This window comes from Bombus affinis, chromosome 4 (assembly GCF_024516045.1).
Source record: "Bombus affinis isolate iyBomAffi1 chromosome 4, iyBomAffi1.2, whole genome shotgun sequence".
Lineage (NCBI taxonomy): Eukaryota > Metazoa > Arthropoda > Insecta > Hymenoptera > Apidae > Bombus > Bombus affinis.
In genome coordinates, this window is record NC_066347.1 from 8,917,212 (window position 1) to 8,932,705 (window position 15,494).

The 15,494-nt window shown below is 36.6% G+C and overlaps 1 protein-coding gene and 1 long non-coding RNA gene across 2 annotated transcripts in view; both read right to left on the reverse strand.

The window, feature by feature from the left end:
* The window catches only part of LOC126915832 (head-specific guanylate cyclase), a 49,899-nt gene that overhangs the window by 9,605 nt on the left and 24,800 nt on the right, over positions 1-15,494 (reverse strand). Inside the window, exons 2-3 of the mRNA XM_050720927.1 lie at positions 9,746-9,819; positions 8,568-8,650 (exon numbers count right to left, since the gene is read on the reverse strand). Coding sequence (XP_050576884.1) covers positions 8,568-8,650; positions 9,746-9,819 — 157 coding nt within the window. The remainder of the gene's footprint in view (positions 1-8,567; positions 8,651-9,745; positions 9,820-15,494) is intronic.
* On the reverse strand, positions 1,188-8,561 carry LOC126915865 (uncharacterized). Its single transcript, XR_007710366.1, has 2 exons — positions 3,899-8,561; positions 1,188-3,832 (listed from the first exon to the last, which is right to left on the reverse strand). It is a non-coding gene; the product is annotated as an uncharacterized LOC126915865 (long non-coding RNA).

Below are 15,494 nucleotides of genomic sequence, written 5' to 3' on the forward strand. Positions count from 1 at the left end.
AGGGTGTACTCCCTTTGAGGGGATGTTGATATTCACGGCTGATTGAATATCAACCGTTACATACGTTTGTGTACGCTTTTGCAGCGTTGAGCACTTTGGTGCATGTTTCGTATCGATAATTCGTGGACCATGATACGCGACAAGTTATAGAAAACTAGCTGGAATTAGGTTATAGAAACAGATCTAGAATTTAGGCAAGCGACTCTCAAAAGATTCGTGCCCCCTTAAAAAGGTTGCATTTTACTTCGACTAGTCCCTTTCTTCAGCTAGCAAGCAATGGTGTATCGATCGTGATTGTGTGCAGCGTTTCCACGCGAGTCAATAGGAGAAAAGGTCTAATACGGGATACGCCTTTTCAAGGCGAAGCGTCTCGAGCCACTCTCCAAGGCTCCATCACGATCGCACGAGAAATCCTTTTTGCGCTTGGCCAACTCCAAAGAACGATCTCGTGCTACTCTCCCTCTTGTTATCTTTTATTTTTTCTCTTTCCCTCGCTTATTCTCTCCTCATCCTTCGCTGTTTCTTTCGCTCTTGTTGCATTGTTATCGGTAACGTCAGAGGAACACGCTTCCACACCTAGAAGACGGACCATACCGCGAGAAACCTGTTCTTTGGAAAACCATCGATGTTAATTTTACGGAGTAAAACCGATTTCACGGATGTCTCTGGAGTTTTCACGCAGTAATAATATCTAGCAATAATAATGCGTTTAAACAGGGAAATTATATTAGACTCGGTCGGAGATGAATCTTTCACGGTTGGTAAAAGGGTTTTCCATCCTAATTGCGAGGGCGCAAGCTGTGCCGTACACCGCAACGCGGTTACAAAGGGTCGAGCTATGTTATTGCATTATCGTAGAGCATGTCGCGCTAATGAGTAATAAATTCTTATCGTCTGAGCTTCCTCTCGCTGTACATATTGTACTCCATCTTCAACAAGCGGAATCTCAAACGCAATTCTTATTCTTTACTTCTCTTTATTGCTTGATGTGATCATAGCGAAAGGAATTATTGTAAAACGTTCAAATGTTGCAAAATGCACTCGAGTATCACGCCATCGACGAATAGACTTTCTGATTTCGAAAGACCGCTGCCGGAAATCGTTGATAAAGTTCCGATAGAATAGTCGAATTTGAATACGTTGCTCTGCATATTGATTGTCCATGATGATTAATGAGACGTTCACGAAGCATGCTGTACTATAACTACAGTACTTGACAACCGAATGCAAATTAGGTTAACATGCCCTCGAAGATGAAGGATCGTGCCTGAACCACCTGACAACATATATTGCATCTCATCGAACATGCTAGTCGGAATTCTCGGTGCATCATTAAGATCCATCGATGTAGAACCATTATTCACGGACTGCTAGGATCTTCTTTTGTCGCAGTGACTTTATTAAGTGGGAAAATTATTGTTTCACCGAGGTGGAATTATTCTTGAGAAATTAGCTTCTTAAAACAATTAATTTGTATTATCGGTTGTATCGGTTTGCGATGAGAACTTCCAATAAACTAATTAATTATCCTGTTCCTTCAGAAAAATTCTCTCATCTAAAGACTTTTATACGTGGTATGGTAAAGTTTCCAGGGAATACAAACTTAGTAGCGATTTCACACAGAGAAAAACTTCGCCAGTAAACTAAGTTTGTACAGAGAATTTTAGAATATGATAGACCTTTATCCGAATTTCATTAATTTCTTTTATCTGAATGTGAACTCCTATTATTTGATTGTCTGTTTTATGAATAATAGGCAATGGAGGAAATTATGGAATTCTACTGTATCGAGCCACAGGCTAAATATTTGCTATAAACAAGAGCATGTTGAGCAGGTTGAGTATGCTCCAAAAATATACATTATACATGTGTCTATCTACATTCATAGCTTTGAAATATCGAGGACTATTCCTTTAAATAGCACATTTTCAATGCAAAGGCATCGAAACGAGGCTTCTTCCATACACCTGCATGGTCGATACTTTCATTAAGCAAGACAAAAAGCAAGAATTGGGCCACTCCATTACAACCCTGATTTCCATTATGGATCCATGTAATAAGTTTACATTTGAACGGCAAATTAGATCGTAGCAGCGCAGAGGTTAACGATCCGTATATATACAGTTACACATTTAAAAGTTCTGTGTGCGCAACTTATAATCATCTTCGAATGCAACAAATGTTTATCACGGTTAATTGGGTGAAGATAATTGCAGTAACTACTCTGTAAGTGTCCCAACAAGTGTTCGAAAAATGTCGGCTTGTTTTTAAATTGGCTGTTCTACTCCCTGAATTAGCGCTTTCATAGATCTTTGAATATTAATGACGTATACGTATATGATATGACGTACTGTCATGAAAAAAATATTAACAGTCTTTTCACGTGTTTTACAAATATTTATAAATGCAATAAACTCATAAACTGTGTTTATAAATGAACATATAATACAATTTGTTATTGCTTGTGATGAAGGGAATAATAAAGTTAATTGTTTGAACTGAAAGTAGTTATTTCACACCAAATTTTGAAGAACAGAATATCAACAATGTTCTAGTATGGACAGTGAATCTGCTTTTTACGAGGATTGAAACTTCATAGACATTCTAAATAATACGAAAAATTTTCTGTAGATGTCTGCAAAGCATACATATATATGCGAAATCAGTGAACATCGTATAAGTGACACAAGTTTTAGTAAACGCGGCTACATGTCTAATCAATACGATAACGTATTAAAATAATATCTATTTTTCATGACATAACATACACGCAATTACTGAGAACATACATGCATAAAATGTAATACGACACAAACAACTGAATACCAAAATCTCGCAGAAGAAAACAACATAAGCCAAATCCCTAGGATTCCCAGACCTTTTCAGATTCTCTGCGTCTGGATTTTCCTCCAATCTTCTGGGCTTTTCGATTTATGAGCGTCTAAATCTTCGAATTTTTGGTCTCCTTACTTTCTGGGTTCTTGGATTCTTGGATTTTTGGAACCTTGAACTCTTGAACTTTTGGGTTCCCGAAGTCGTGATCTCTTGGTCTTTTAAACCCTTGGGGTTTTGTACACTTTGAACTCTTGGATTTTTGTGTTTTTGAATTAATAACCTTTTGGCTTTTGTACTCCTCGATACGTGGACTTTTTGAATTCTTTGGAATTCCCAGCTTCGCAATAATAATTAAACAATCATTTCTGACAATCAAATTTTCAGACTTGGTTTTCTCAGAAACGAGCCGACATATGAAAAATTTTCTTTTGTATCATGGTTGGTTGTACTATGATTTTCAACCCGCCCTGTATAATTTGTATATGTATACTATAGGTATTATTAGCTTACATTTTTAGTATCCTCTCTATTAAGTCAACGTATCTAGTAACATCCTCGTTGGGCCCTATGTATTTGATAACGTCTCTAACGGAACCCACGTTCCCAATATTGTCTCTGTTGAGTCCAGTGCGGTCCATATTGTCTTTATTGGGTTACATATGTGTCAGGTCACTTCAGAGTAACCATATATGCGTCCTATTATGGGGTGGTTTACATTTACCACGTGTTAGACGAATGATAATATGCACTTTGACCAAAAATCTGTTATGTATAACCTATACCTCCTGGAAATTCGACCATATATGTATGCTTTAAATATATACACATGTACGTACTAAAGAATTCCATCCCTATACGGTAAATCTCTCCTACTTTATATACGACGTATAAATTTTATGTACATACATTTATTCAATAAATTTACCCATTTATCAAGATCCTTCTTTTACGTGTATATTTCGTAATCCTTATAGTATAACTCATCACGTTCTTCAGTCTAATAACATTCAGAAATTTCAGAAGGGAACAGAAAACGTGGTCGAATTTGATTTATTAAACGTACTTTCATCTTTCGCTTTTGGTGTTTCGTTGATAAAATATTCAGCCAGACGCTCGTTCCTCCCACATCTCCAAGGATACGCTAGTTTCAATCTCGAGAAAGAATATCTTAGAGGCCAATGGAATTCGGTACGCATCTTGGAAATGATATAGTAAAATCTATGTAAGAATCACCTACGATAAGAATTATCCAGAATTAAAAAATTACGAACCGTTTGAACGTGAAAGAACCAACTAGAAAAACGACACATTCAGGTATTTTCCATTAAACGTACCAAGCTTGACTCCGTAAAATGTGATCCACGTCATAAGCACTATCGCCGGAAACATGATCATAGTGGACACGAATGCAATTTTCTTGGACCACGCTCGTCAGGTTCATTATTGGTTCAGGTCAAGTATCAGGTTAATTAATCTTTCAGATTAGAAATTACATGCATATCGTACGGCGTTATTGCATCGACGTGAAAACTTCGCATATGGGATCGTTTGTTACACGCCTTGCAACGGCGATCTTGTTAGAACTGTATCATCAAGATAACGTCATGAGCGTGACTGGCATAGTTACTCGGGTATTCTGCTCGTATCACGAATTTGCATTTCTACGGGTAATTACGGGGCTAGGTAGCTACGATTCCAATTCGCATTGCAAGAAAATCAAGATTTGAGCCGTTTTCGACGACACGTGCGCATGTATTACATGTTTAAGACCGCGTGCGTAATACGAGTGATACATGTCAGTACCATTACATGCGCTGTAACAGTGCCAACGCATGTTTCATCGCAGATATATTAATCGAGATCTTAATCACGAATTTAAGACTTTCGCAATCCGGATATCGTAGAATTTTCAATAATTAATGTTGTGTGTTTTTATTGTCATGAATGTGCACACTTACATTGCCATTCATAAATGAGCCTCGCAGAAACCAAACTGATCAACTTTATTTTTTATCATTTTCACAATGTCATTATAATTAATAATAATAAATACGCGATTACTGATCAAATTTCGAAAAAAAATCATTTTTTTCCATTGAATAAGAGTTTTGGTTGTAAAGCCATTAAACATTAAGAATTTTATTTCGATTTTCGTCTAACATTACAAGCAGTTCTTCCAGGGATTGAGTGGTTCATTGGTGTGTCTGATAATTCGATACTATGTACAATAGGTAATGTTCAGTTATAAATTTTGTTCGGTTCTAGTTGTAGGAGTGTATTAAATAGAGACTATGAAATTTGCACACCGTTCGTGATAGTTTACCGACTTCGCAGGTAGGGAATAACGAATTAATTCGTCTGCGATTCAATTTTACCGTTCTGCAAACATGTGATATTTACGTACGTTCCTCGGGGATTGCGTTAAGAAGCGACTTCGATCACGCTATTCGTGAGGCTTGAACGCGATCGTGGATACTTTTTGATAGAATAAAGTTCGAAGTAGGAGAAAATGCAAGTGGTTATTGAGGAAAGAACATTTAGATTTTGATTATAAACGTGGTTGGAAAATTGAAAGCTGTATCAAATTACAAATTACTGTTGCATTGAATTTACAACTTCGGGCGAATTTTTTAATTTATTCGAAATTTTACGCGCACAATTTCGTATACGTCATTCAAACATAAATAATCCGTACGATTTATAATAAATCTAATTTCGTGATTTTTATCATAATCTACATTTGTTCACATCATTAGCGAAAAATTTCTGCCAATACATCTCTTCGCTATTTGCGTCATCATCTGTGAGATTATCGTTTTCAATATCATTTCCTGTCTCTACGATATGCGTTACGTCGACGTTCGACAAAACCAGAAACCGCGTCGTGTTTAATTTTCACGGAGGAGAGACAGTATTTCAAAGTGACGCATCGATTCTCTAATGAAGACGCGCGAAAACGAGCGGATCGGATAAAAGGGGATTACAAATTGTGCCCCTGTTACCAAGATGGAACGTCTTTGAATATTTTATATCTGCCGGGCTACATATCGATTGGTTTTCGCGCCATTCCGCGGTCATTCAATTAAAAACTCGGTCAAGCCTGTATTAACGAGTGACGCGTTATCAACGACCGTGTGAGGGAGGAAAACGGCCGAAGACGTTTAAAAGAGAATCGCGGGGAATAGAAAAGCTCAACGAAATTAGTCCCGGATTCTCTGTATGAATAGATACGCCCGACGTTCTCCATTCATCGGACTCCAATTTTTCTTTTCCTTCTTCTCTTCTATTTTCTCTTTCCTCTCTTCACTCACAATCCTTTTCATTTTTGTTCTTTTTATCTTTCTTCTTCCATTAAAAAGTCGCCACAGCGTCGAACGACGGCATTCGACCGAGTACCATCTCGAAAAAGAATTGTTCGACGTCCGGCGCCAAGTAAACTGCATAGAGCACGCAAATTGCCGTCCATTTATCGTAACCGTCAAAAAAATGAAAATGTCCCCATGGATGCGATCGTGAAACGCGTTTATAGAGGGCATCGATTTTATTTTACGACCAGTGCTCGTCTGCCCGTAATTCGACGCTATAAAGTGTCTTCTTTGAAGAAATTCTCGCGAAATTGATATCCGTATCAGTCTTGTTTGCAACGTGGAATGACAACAAAGACACGATTGCGTGGATTTCTTTTGCTCGATGTCTCAACACGTTCACGGAGCTAACAAACAGCTTCGTTTCCTTGTCGAAGACAAGCAATAGCGACGTTTTCGAAAGGAGATAAAAGGCAATACCTACGAATGTCTCGAAACGATATCTTCGATGTAATGCTAAGGTTTTCTTAACGTTTTACGTTATTCGCTGGACTACATATTTCAACTCTTAAACGTATCTTCCCTTCGATTTTATAACCAATTATGTTATAACTTTATTCTTTACTACGTTTTCATGACTTTTAAAAATATAACGAATATTGTATAATAAAAATTGTAGTATATCATTTTACGAAGAATTACAATGGATTGATTTACACCACTGTGATTCTGAAACCTATGTTACTTAAGTATATTCATCTATTCGTGCAACCGATGCAATATGTAACCTAAGCTTTGGCCATGAAAAATACGAGCAACAACACGAGCAATCTGTAAATGGACAGTGTCTTGTTATCTTCGTACGTGGTACACGAAACCTGCGAAGTATGGCATAACTTTTCGTCTCTAGAGATTCGAGGGAAGATTTGTCGTGTACAGCTTCGGAAAACGACGAAACGCCAATACTCATCAATACAATAATCATAGACTCGTTCTTAATCTGTCGCGCGAGGATGCCTCGTATGACTAGAAAGATAGAATACAAAGTGCTTTCAAATTATAAGTTAAGTTACCAAAAAATAATAAAATAGAAATAGAGATGGAATGTTTTTTATGTAGTGAGTACCAGTTAGATTTGCAAAGTTTTATACGACGAATAAAAATAATTGAACATCTTTAAAAAATACAGAATTTAAATCCCTATCGGTGAACAAGCTATAACCTTTTCTTGGAAATTTCAACGAATGGAGTATTGCATGTTATGATGACACGGTGTCTATATTGTTTCGTTCTTGTGAGTTTTAATCGTAAAAATTCATACCAATTTATCGTTGATATTAATCGTAATATTCCTTTAATGTCCATTTCATTGTTTTCAATAATTGCAGTAGTCATTACATTACGGTAATCACAAAATGCAGTGTACTGTAAAACAAAATTATAATGAAGTTTAACATAATTGATATCGTTTCAATTAATATTACTACGATTTCTAGTTACGTCCAAAATGTTGCAAACTATGCTGCATAATTTACCAGCTATTGATATTAGTCATTAATAAGGTCGAAATGCGAAAAGAATATTAAACAAGGTGCAATTATTGATCCGAAATTTTGCTAAAATACGGGATATATAAAATGTGAAATTCGAAAATCACAGGAATAAAAAGATTAATGGTCGCTTGTCAGATGCGCACAAATGCTATAATTTTATGCATGTTTGTTAAGTGAAACGTATTCCTTTCATCATCCTCTCGCAAACAGAAGCTTGAAATTTTGCAGGGATTCCATGGAACGGTTAACCTATGACGAATTGCTCGTTAACAAATGAGCGCAATTCCCGCATTTGTAAAATTTTATTACTAAAAATGCAACATCATCGCGTTGACATAGCTAGAACTATAGTTTGAGCTAACATTAGATAGCTCTTTAGAATTTTTTAGAAAGTAAATTAAAGACGACAAAAACGATATTTAGTTCTGTTTTACCAGTACAGTAGAATCTCGATTATCCAAAGAATCGATCATTGAAATTCCGATTAGTGAAAAATTTGGATATGACTCTTTGTAAGATAGATTGGAAAACGAACATGAGAAATGTGTAAATTCGTTCGAAGTAAATGAGCTTCTCTGACATAAGAACAAAGTTGATCATCTGAAAAATTCGAGTATTTGAACAGCATGTACCATGATTTTAATTCGGATAATCGAAGCTCTATCGTATTATTTTTCTTGTTTGTAAATTTAAAATTAAAAGAGGAAATTGTAATAATGTATTATTACGTTCAAAGATAATTCTTTGAATTTCTGGTGTTCATCCCTCTGTACGTTGAAGCAAATTGTTAAAGTAAACATGCACACCATTCTGAATATGCGCGCACACACACATACATATACACATCCACATCCTGTTAGCAATAACATCTTACCGCAGTGATAACTTAGCGTCTCGTAAATGTCCTCCAGTAAGTTATAGTTCTCCTCGGCGTCGACATTGCGGAACACCTTCTCGCTGAAATATCGAGCAAAACAGCTTGCGGTTAAGAAAGGTAGGAACTTCAATTAGAAACTCTCGCCGCGCATCTTTAACGACGGATTGATTCCGTAACGCGTTTCTTTGGTACTCGCTTTTCGAGAAACGCAATTCGTAACGTGAAATCGCGCACGTAAACAAAACAGTTAGGAGCATTCAGCGACATGACGTACCATTCGGTTTCGATGAAATTCAGTTAGCGCGGATCAGAGCGGTTCATAGAACGATAGCTCTTATTTTTATTGGTGATCTCGTTAATCGAACGAGTTCGTAATTCACTGTATCGATCGTCGATATAAAGAATGGGGGAAAGCTCTCCATAGAAATATTTATTAGTATTTGCATGGTTTTGAAGAGGGATGAAATATAGTATAGTACGGATAGACTGTATGAGAACGGTTGATCAAAGTTTTTGAATGAGTTGTATATATCGATATGTAAAAAAGTTATCCTTTTATCCTTTTCAACATCGAAAATAAAACGCAAATTAAAGAGGAGATATATTCTCGTGGAAAATTGCGTACAAATATTTAGCTGGGAACACCGTATATAATTCGTGTATTTGATTTATTTCTGCATCGTCAAAAGCCTACATAAGTTATTAAATTTCGCAGCTTGATGCGTTAACGTATACCTGGAAGCGGTTCTTTTCCAAGAATTGTTTCATTAACTTAATTAGTGTCTATTATAAATTTCCATTTATAGAAATATTTAAAAGCTTTTGTGTTTGCAGTTCAATGATTCAATAATATTTGCGATTAGCCCGACGCGACAATTCTGAATGAATTTGGAAATCGATGACAAATTCAGCTCATGACACGTATTGTACTTCGTAGAATATGGTTTTAACATTTATCGCGAATTTAATCCTTCGATGATGAACTCATGAAGTGAGAATTTCTAAATACATATCGATTCTCTCTTTCACGCTTCGTTTTGCTCGGCGACAGGAAAATTTCATTAAAAGCTTCGACCAACCTTTCTCATTTGTCCTCTATTTTAGGTGATATTTGCCGACGTAAGCTTGCTTCGAACGATCTTAGAGGGGATATATTTGCAAAATGAAATACTTACAGATACCTCGTGGTTGGATACGATTCCTCCTCCTTGCTTAAGAGAACTCTCAGAGCCACGGCAACCACCTCGTTCTGCAATAAAAGCGAAAGTAGAGATGTATAGCCGAGGAAGAAGATATCTTTCGTCGAATAAGACGTGTGCTGTGTACAGAATTTACGCACACATACTGACAATTCTGTTGGGAAATTGTCGGTGAGAATTATAGCGATTACAGAAATTGCAACACTTATCCTAGGATGCTTCGGAAACCTGCTTTTGTTCCGTTTCGAGTGTTTGCTCTCTTGGCTGACACTTTATGTATGATGTATAGTCTGGCGTTAGTAGATATACGTTAGTAGATATATTCTTTAATGGCTCGTATCAGGATAAAAAGTTACTTCTATTTTCAACAAATTTTACGATATGTTCTTTGTGATTTACAACTGAGTTTCAAGTGCTTTGTACAGAATGTTATAACTTTTTCATAGCTGTCAAAGTAAATTTTATGTTGTATTTATTTATATTTTCAATGAGTGACTTTCTATTTATACATTGAATATCAATTTGATGAGAACATCTTTTACATATAGTGGTGGTGATTTTTACTGAAGATAAAAATTATTGGAAAAAGAGCTTTCAATTAAATATTTACCACGTGATATTAGCGGTAAGAAGAAATATATCGGCGTAATGTAAAGGTGGGTTAGAAGCTTCTTATCTTTCAATTTCATATAAAATGTCAATATTTGAATTCAGAGACATATTAGAATACTTCCTGTACTTACTTGGTAAATACTATCTGAACCTACGCGTATTTTCTACGTACATGTGAGTGTCATTGCGTACTCAGCTGCCTGACATTTAAAAAGCGCGCACTGGAAATCGGATTACCGAGATGTAATTATTTATATTTCAAAAAAAAATTTCAAGGGTCTCGAACTTTATTTCGTACGTAAAAATTGGTACGTTTGGAATAAAAGTATAAATTTTAGGTAGATTTAAATTAAATGTTACTTAAATATAAGTTAATTAATTTTCAATCCTTTATCGAAACGCGTCGAATTAACGGTATAGAAACATCAAGCAGACCCTTTACTTTTATATCCAAGATGTCCTCAAATGTTCTAAAGATATCCAGCAAGCCTTAATCTCCGACAAAACCTTCAATTAACTTAATAAGCTTAATAACGTGTCGATTTCTCGTAACCTGTTTCAGTAACTTATATTTTTAGTAATTGGTAGAAACCAATATAGTCGCTGCAGTAAGAACGTTTCGTGTGACGGATTTTTCGAGAACTTCGCATAAACCACATCTGTCACTGGGGACCAGAAGAAATGCGACCATGCTTCTATCCTTCTAGTGAACCCATAAAACGATCTTACTGTCAGGAACGATTACGACTGAACGATTACCTTTTTTCCTACTTTCTTCACGACTATTTTTCATCTACACTATAACTTCCCGAAATATAGTTTTCTTTTACGATGCACGCGTAGGTTACGACGGAATTAATAATCACTTGAGATAATTTGATAGAGGTCGCTCGCGAACCGATCCAGCTTTTAATCGTAAATTATGACGAGCACTTTGCGCCAGAATTTATCGTTCCACTTGGTATTCCGCCACGGTTAACTATGCTCCGAAGGGAACGGGGGAAACAGAGAGGGAAGGAACGAGAATTTCTACTCTCGAAGCAGTTATGTAGGGCATTACTTTGCCTACGCGACCTTCGTTGCCAGGGTTGAACGCAAAATCGCTCTCTGACCGGTTCCCGACGTTGAATCACATTGAATTACGATTTGCATTATTCCTCTTTGCCCACCGACAAGAATTCTGCCCCTAATTTGGATGTGAACGCGTGCTTAGACAACCCGTTACCTCGCAAACTAACTTTTATTTACGATTAAGGTTACAGTTGAATGCTTTCTAACTTCCCTCGTTATTTACGATCCTATTTTAACCTTGTCAATCCCTTGATGGGAATAATATGTATAAATTATTTGTGCCCAGATGTGGGATTGTCAAGTGGGAATGCAGTTCGTCAATAGAAAAAAATAGGTGGATAATATCCCTGTAATATTATTAAACATATTTGCTTTTTGCCGATTGATGATAAATTCTCAGTGAATCGTTTATGTAATTGCTCTCAATTATGGTGATAATAGTAGCATAATGTTTGTTGGGAGGATAATTGTAGTAATATCAATGAGTTTCTTGCTACCGGAGGAACAGCTTCTGGACTAAGATAATAGCTAAGATGTCAGCTACTAGTACATACTGTCATTAGGTTAAGAGTCTCGATTAAGTTTTTACATGCGAGGATTCTGTAATGGAGTCAATCCCTCTGTTCGAGATTATATGGTTTCTACATCTTATGTTGTTATGTATTATTAGGATATTATATATATAAATTGCCATGAGATTTTCTTGACGGTAATATTACAAAATTTTAGGTGCTATTACAGTCTTTTTCTTTATTTTAAAAGTTTACGTACGTTAATGGAAAACTACACAAAGACGTTTCTACTGCTTCATGGATTTTTATATACACCGGAAAAGTTTCTACACAGGATATATTTTTCAGGACACAGAATAAATTTCTAATCCGATAGCACTGGTTCGTAAATCCCATATGCCGGTTACTCGTACTGGAAAGTACCGTAAGGTCCCGACATGTATAAATCACGAGCGACAAAAAAAAAAAAAGGCGAAGATCGTATATCTGAAACAGTTTCGACAGAAAATGAAATTTAACAGCTATTGCTGGTACTGGAATCCTTAATGATATTTATTATCGAAATATATCAAGCAAAGATTAGGGACAACTTCGAGAACACTAGCGCTTAATTCTTATGAAATTGGAACTGCTCACCGTTTTAAAATGGCGGTGTTAGCTAACGAGCACTTTATGGCAAAGTTCCCAGAATTGCGAATGGAGAGATTTCAGTCAACAAGCTACCGACTTCAGAAAGATGTATCATGTCGAAGAAAAGGCTGCAAGTGGCTACGTGCAAACGCGTTTGACATCTTGTAAAAGCAGATCGAACGTCTCTTTGTGCACCGACTTCGTCGAGATCTTACATGGAAATGCGAGTTTTTAGTCTGAAACGGTGGCAGGGAGCAAGAGGCGAGTGGAAGAAACACTCGTCTCGATCGATAACATAATCTCCATTGTTGTCCGGAATCCGTTACTTCTGTTTGGCGTCAGTACGACCGCTTTTGATGAAAAGTTTCTCGATTTAAAAGGTAGGACGTGGAAGCGTTCGCCAATGTCGAGTTGATTAAATTTCTTTATCACTGACGGAACTCTTAAAAAGGAAAGTAAACATTTGAAGAAGTAGGCAAATGGACGAGAATTTTATTTCCTGCTACTTCGGTTTCAAAAAGTTCGACCAGCTAAGAACGGCGTGCTCCAATCGAATTCCCAGTCAAACTTCTTCCTGATCAAACAATAGCTCCAGTCTCGCGACACAGAATTTTTAGTCCGCTAAGAACTATAGAAAGATTCCGAGCGTATTTTCGATAATATGTTCACAACAATTGAGAAAACGAAGATTTTCATCGAGTAATTGGAAGTATCGTTCATTATATAGATTTTTATTTGGACTATCTATTCGAATTATTAGTAATTATAATTAAATGCGTGGTTCGTCAGTGTTTTTGTGAAGTTAAAATACCACTGTTTCCCATGCTAACAAGAAGCCCTATGATCAGCTTAACAGCGAACATTTATTTACCAAATTTTATTAGCCGATCTTTGTTCTCTTATAGGCAACCTATTTCTACCTGTCTGTCAACCTAATATATCGAACGGTTATCGAATTTATTATATTCCATACTCGACGACACCTTTTACACCTTCTCGTGGGACGTGACAGTTTTTCGATACCATTCGTAACCGTTTTCGCATATGATTGATGACAGCCGTTCTCCTATCGATGCGTTAGGCGCGCACCTATGTCCGTACAGTCGCTACGCATATGGAGATCTATTAAAAAGAATTATTAGAATTTCCATAGTTGCTGAGTCGTGTTATTAATGTCTCGAAAGCAAACGTGAACGTGATCGTAATTAATTCACATAGTTGGACACACAGATAAGATTCGGTCGATGAGGATTTAGACGGTGGGCTTAATTCGAGACATCGATCGGCTAAATAATGTAATAACTCGCCGTATACACACTTGCGCGAATAATCCAATTGGAAATTGCGCGCTCTCTCTCTCTCTCTCTCTCTTTCTCCCTCTCCCTCGAGGGCTAGTAATTTTCCAAAGTTACGTGAATTCGTTGGTTAGAAAATTCAACACGATAGAACTGAACGGGTGTGTGTAATCAACGAAAGTGAGAAACAAGCTTCAGTATTTCATGGGAATTCTGGCGCGATTAGCTGATGCGTCCCATGCTACGCTGAGTGTAATATGTTGAATGGAATTTGGCAGAAGTAAAGATCTTCCGGGTACACAATGTTTCGATAGTGGTGCTCAAATCGGGGCCAAAATCGATAGACCATTTTCTGGAATAAAAGCGGAAGGTCGCTCAAACTACTCATGAAGAACACACGTTTAATTATGAATCGGTATTTATGGTCGATAAGATTTCTCGAAATTTTTCCACACTTCTCTTTGTTTCTTTCCTTCTTCTGCTTTTCATCGGTACGCGACGACACGTTGAAAGCTCCGGACAAAGTTTCGCCAAGATTTTCAGCCAGCTTTAAAGGTATTATACGATACACTCGGACGCCCCGTGCTTTATATACCTCTTCTACCTTCTCGTTTTGAATATGCATCAGGGCTTTTTGCGCTTCTTTCTTAGCCTCAAGCTTATTAATGCGTTGAAAGCTGTGAGTCATACGATTTTTATACCGCATACAAATCGGGGTATCGTGCGCCACGTAACGAATACCGTGTAGCAAAGTGAATTGCTTTTTTTGAACATAACGAAATCACAATATTTTAAATTTTTAATCAACATCCAAGGTTTCCTCAATCTTGCAGCAAGGAATTTTCCATTCTGTAGCAAATTCAAATCTACGTAAATTTAATTACGTTATGAATATAATGTGTACAATTTAAGGGTATAGTTGTTACTATTATAAAGAATTTTGCATCTCTGAGATTTGCATGGTTTATTGTCTTTCATGAAATTTTACTAACAACGTAATTTATCGAAAATATAATCCGTACAAACGTTTTCCTAATTAAGTTTCACATCCAATTTCCCAAATACACATTTTTAGATTCAGAATGAGCACAATAAAATTCCTACATATTTTTGAACACAACGCGTGCAGTTAAACGCGATATAACTGAATGCAGGCGTTCATTACTGAACCCTGTACTAAATATCTTTTTACGTTACTCGTAATAAAGATAATACCATAATTTTTCATAATAAGTTTTTATGATATTATACATATAGTATATTCAGAAAAAATGTTCACAAGTATTCGAATATTTTCATGTGCCAGTGCATAACTGAAAGCATCTAATTATTTTAACATCGCGTTAAAACGAAGACAATATGAAAATTACATTTTGTACTCTATATACGCCGTACGTGCGACGAAATGCGAAATCCATAGCAGCAGCTGCGAGTCTGTTTCGACTTGGCGCGAATGCGAAGCATCGCCGACGGGATTGAATTTTTCAACGCAGTGCTTGAATTCAGGTCGCATTGAAAAATACGTCAAGGGACGTTATCGTGAATCCTAGAAACAGGGTCTGACAGGTAACGCGAAATTAATTGTTTCCCTGCCGATGACTGACG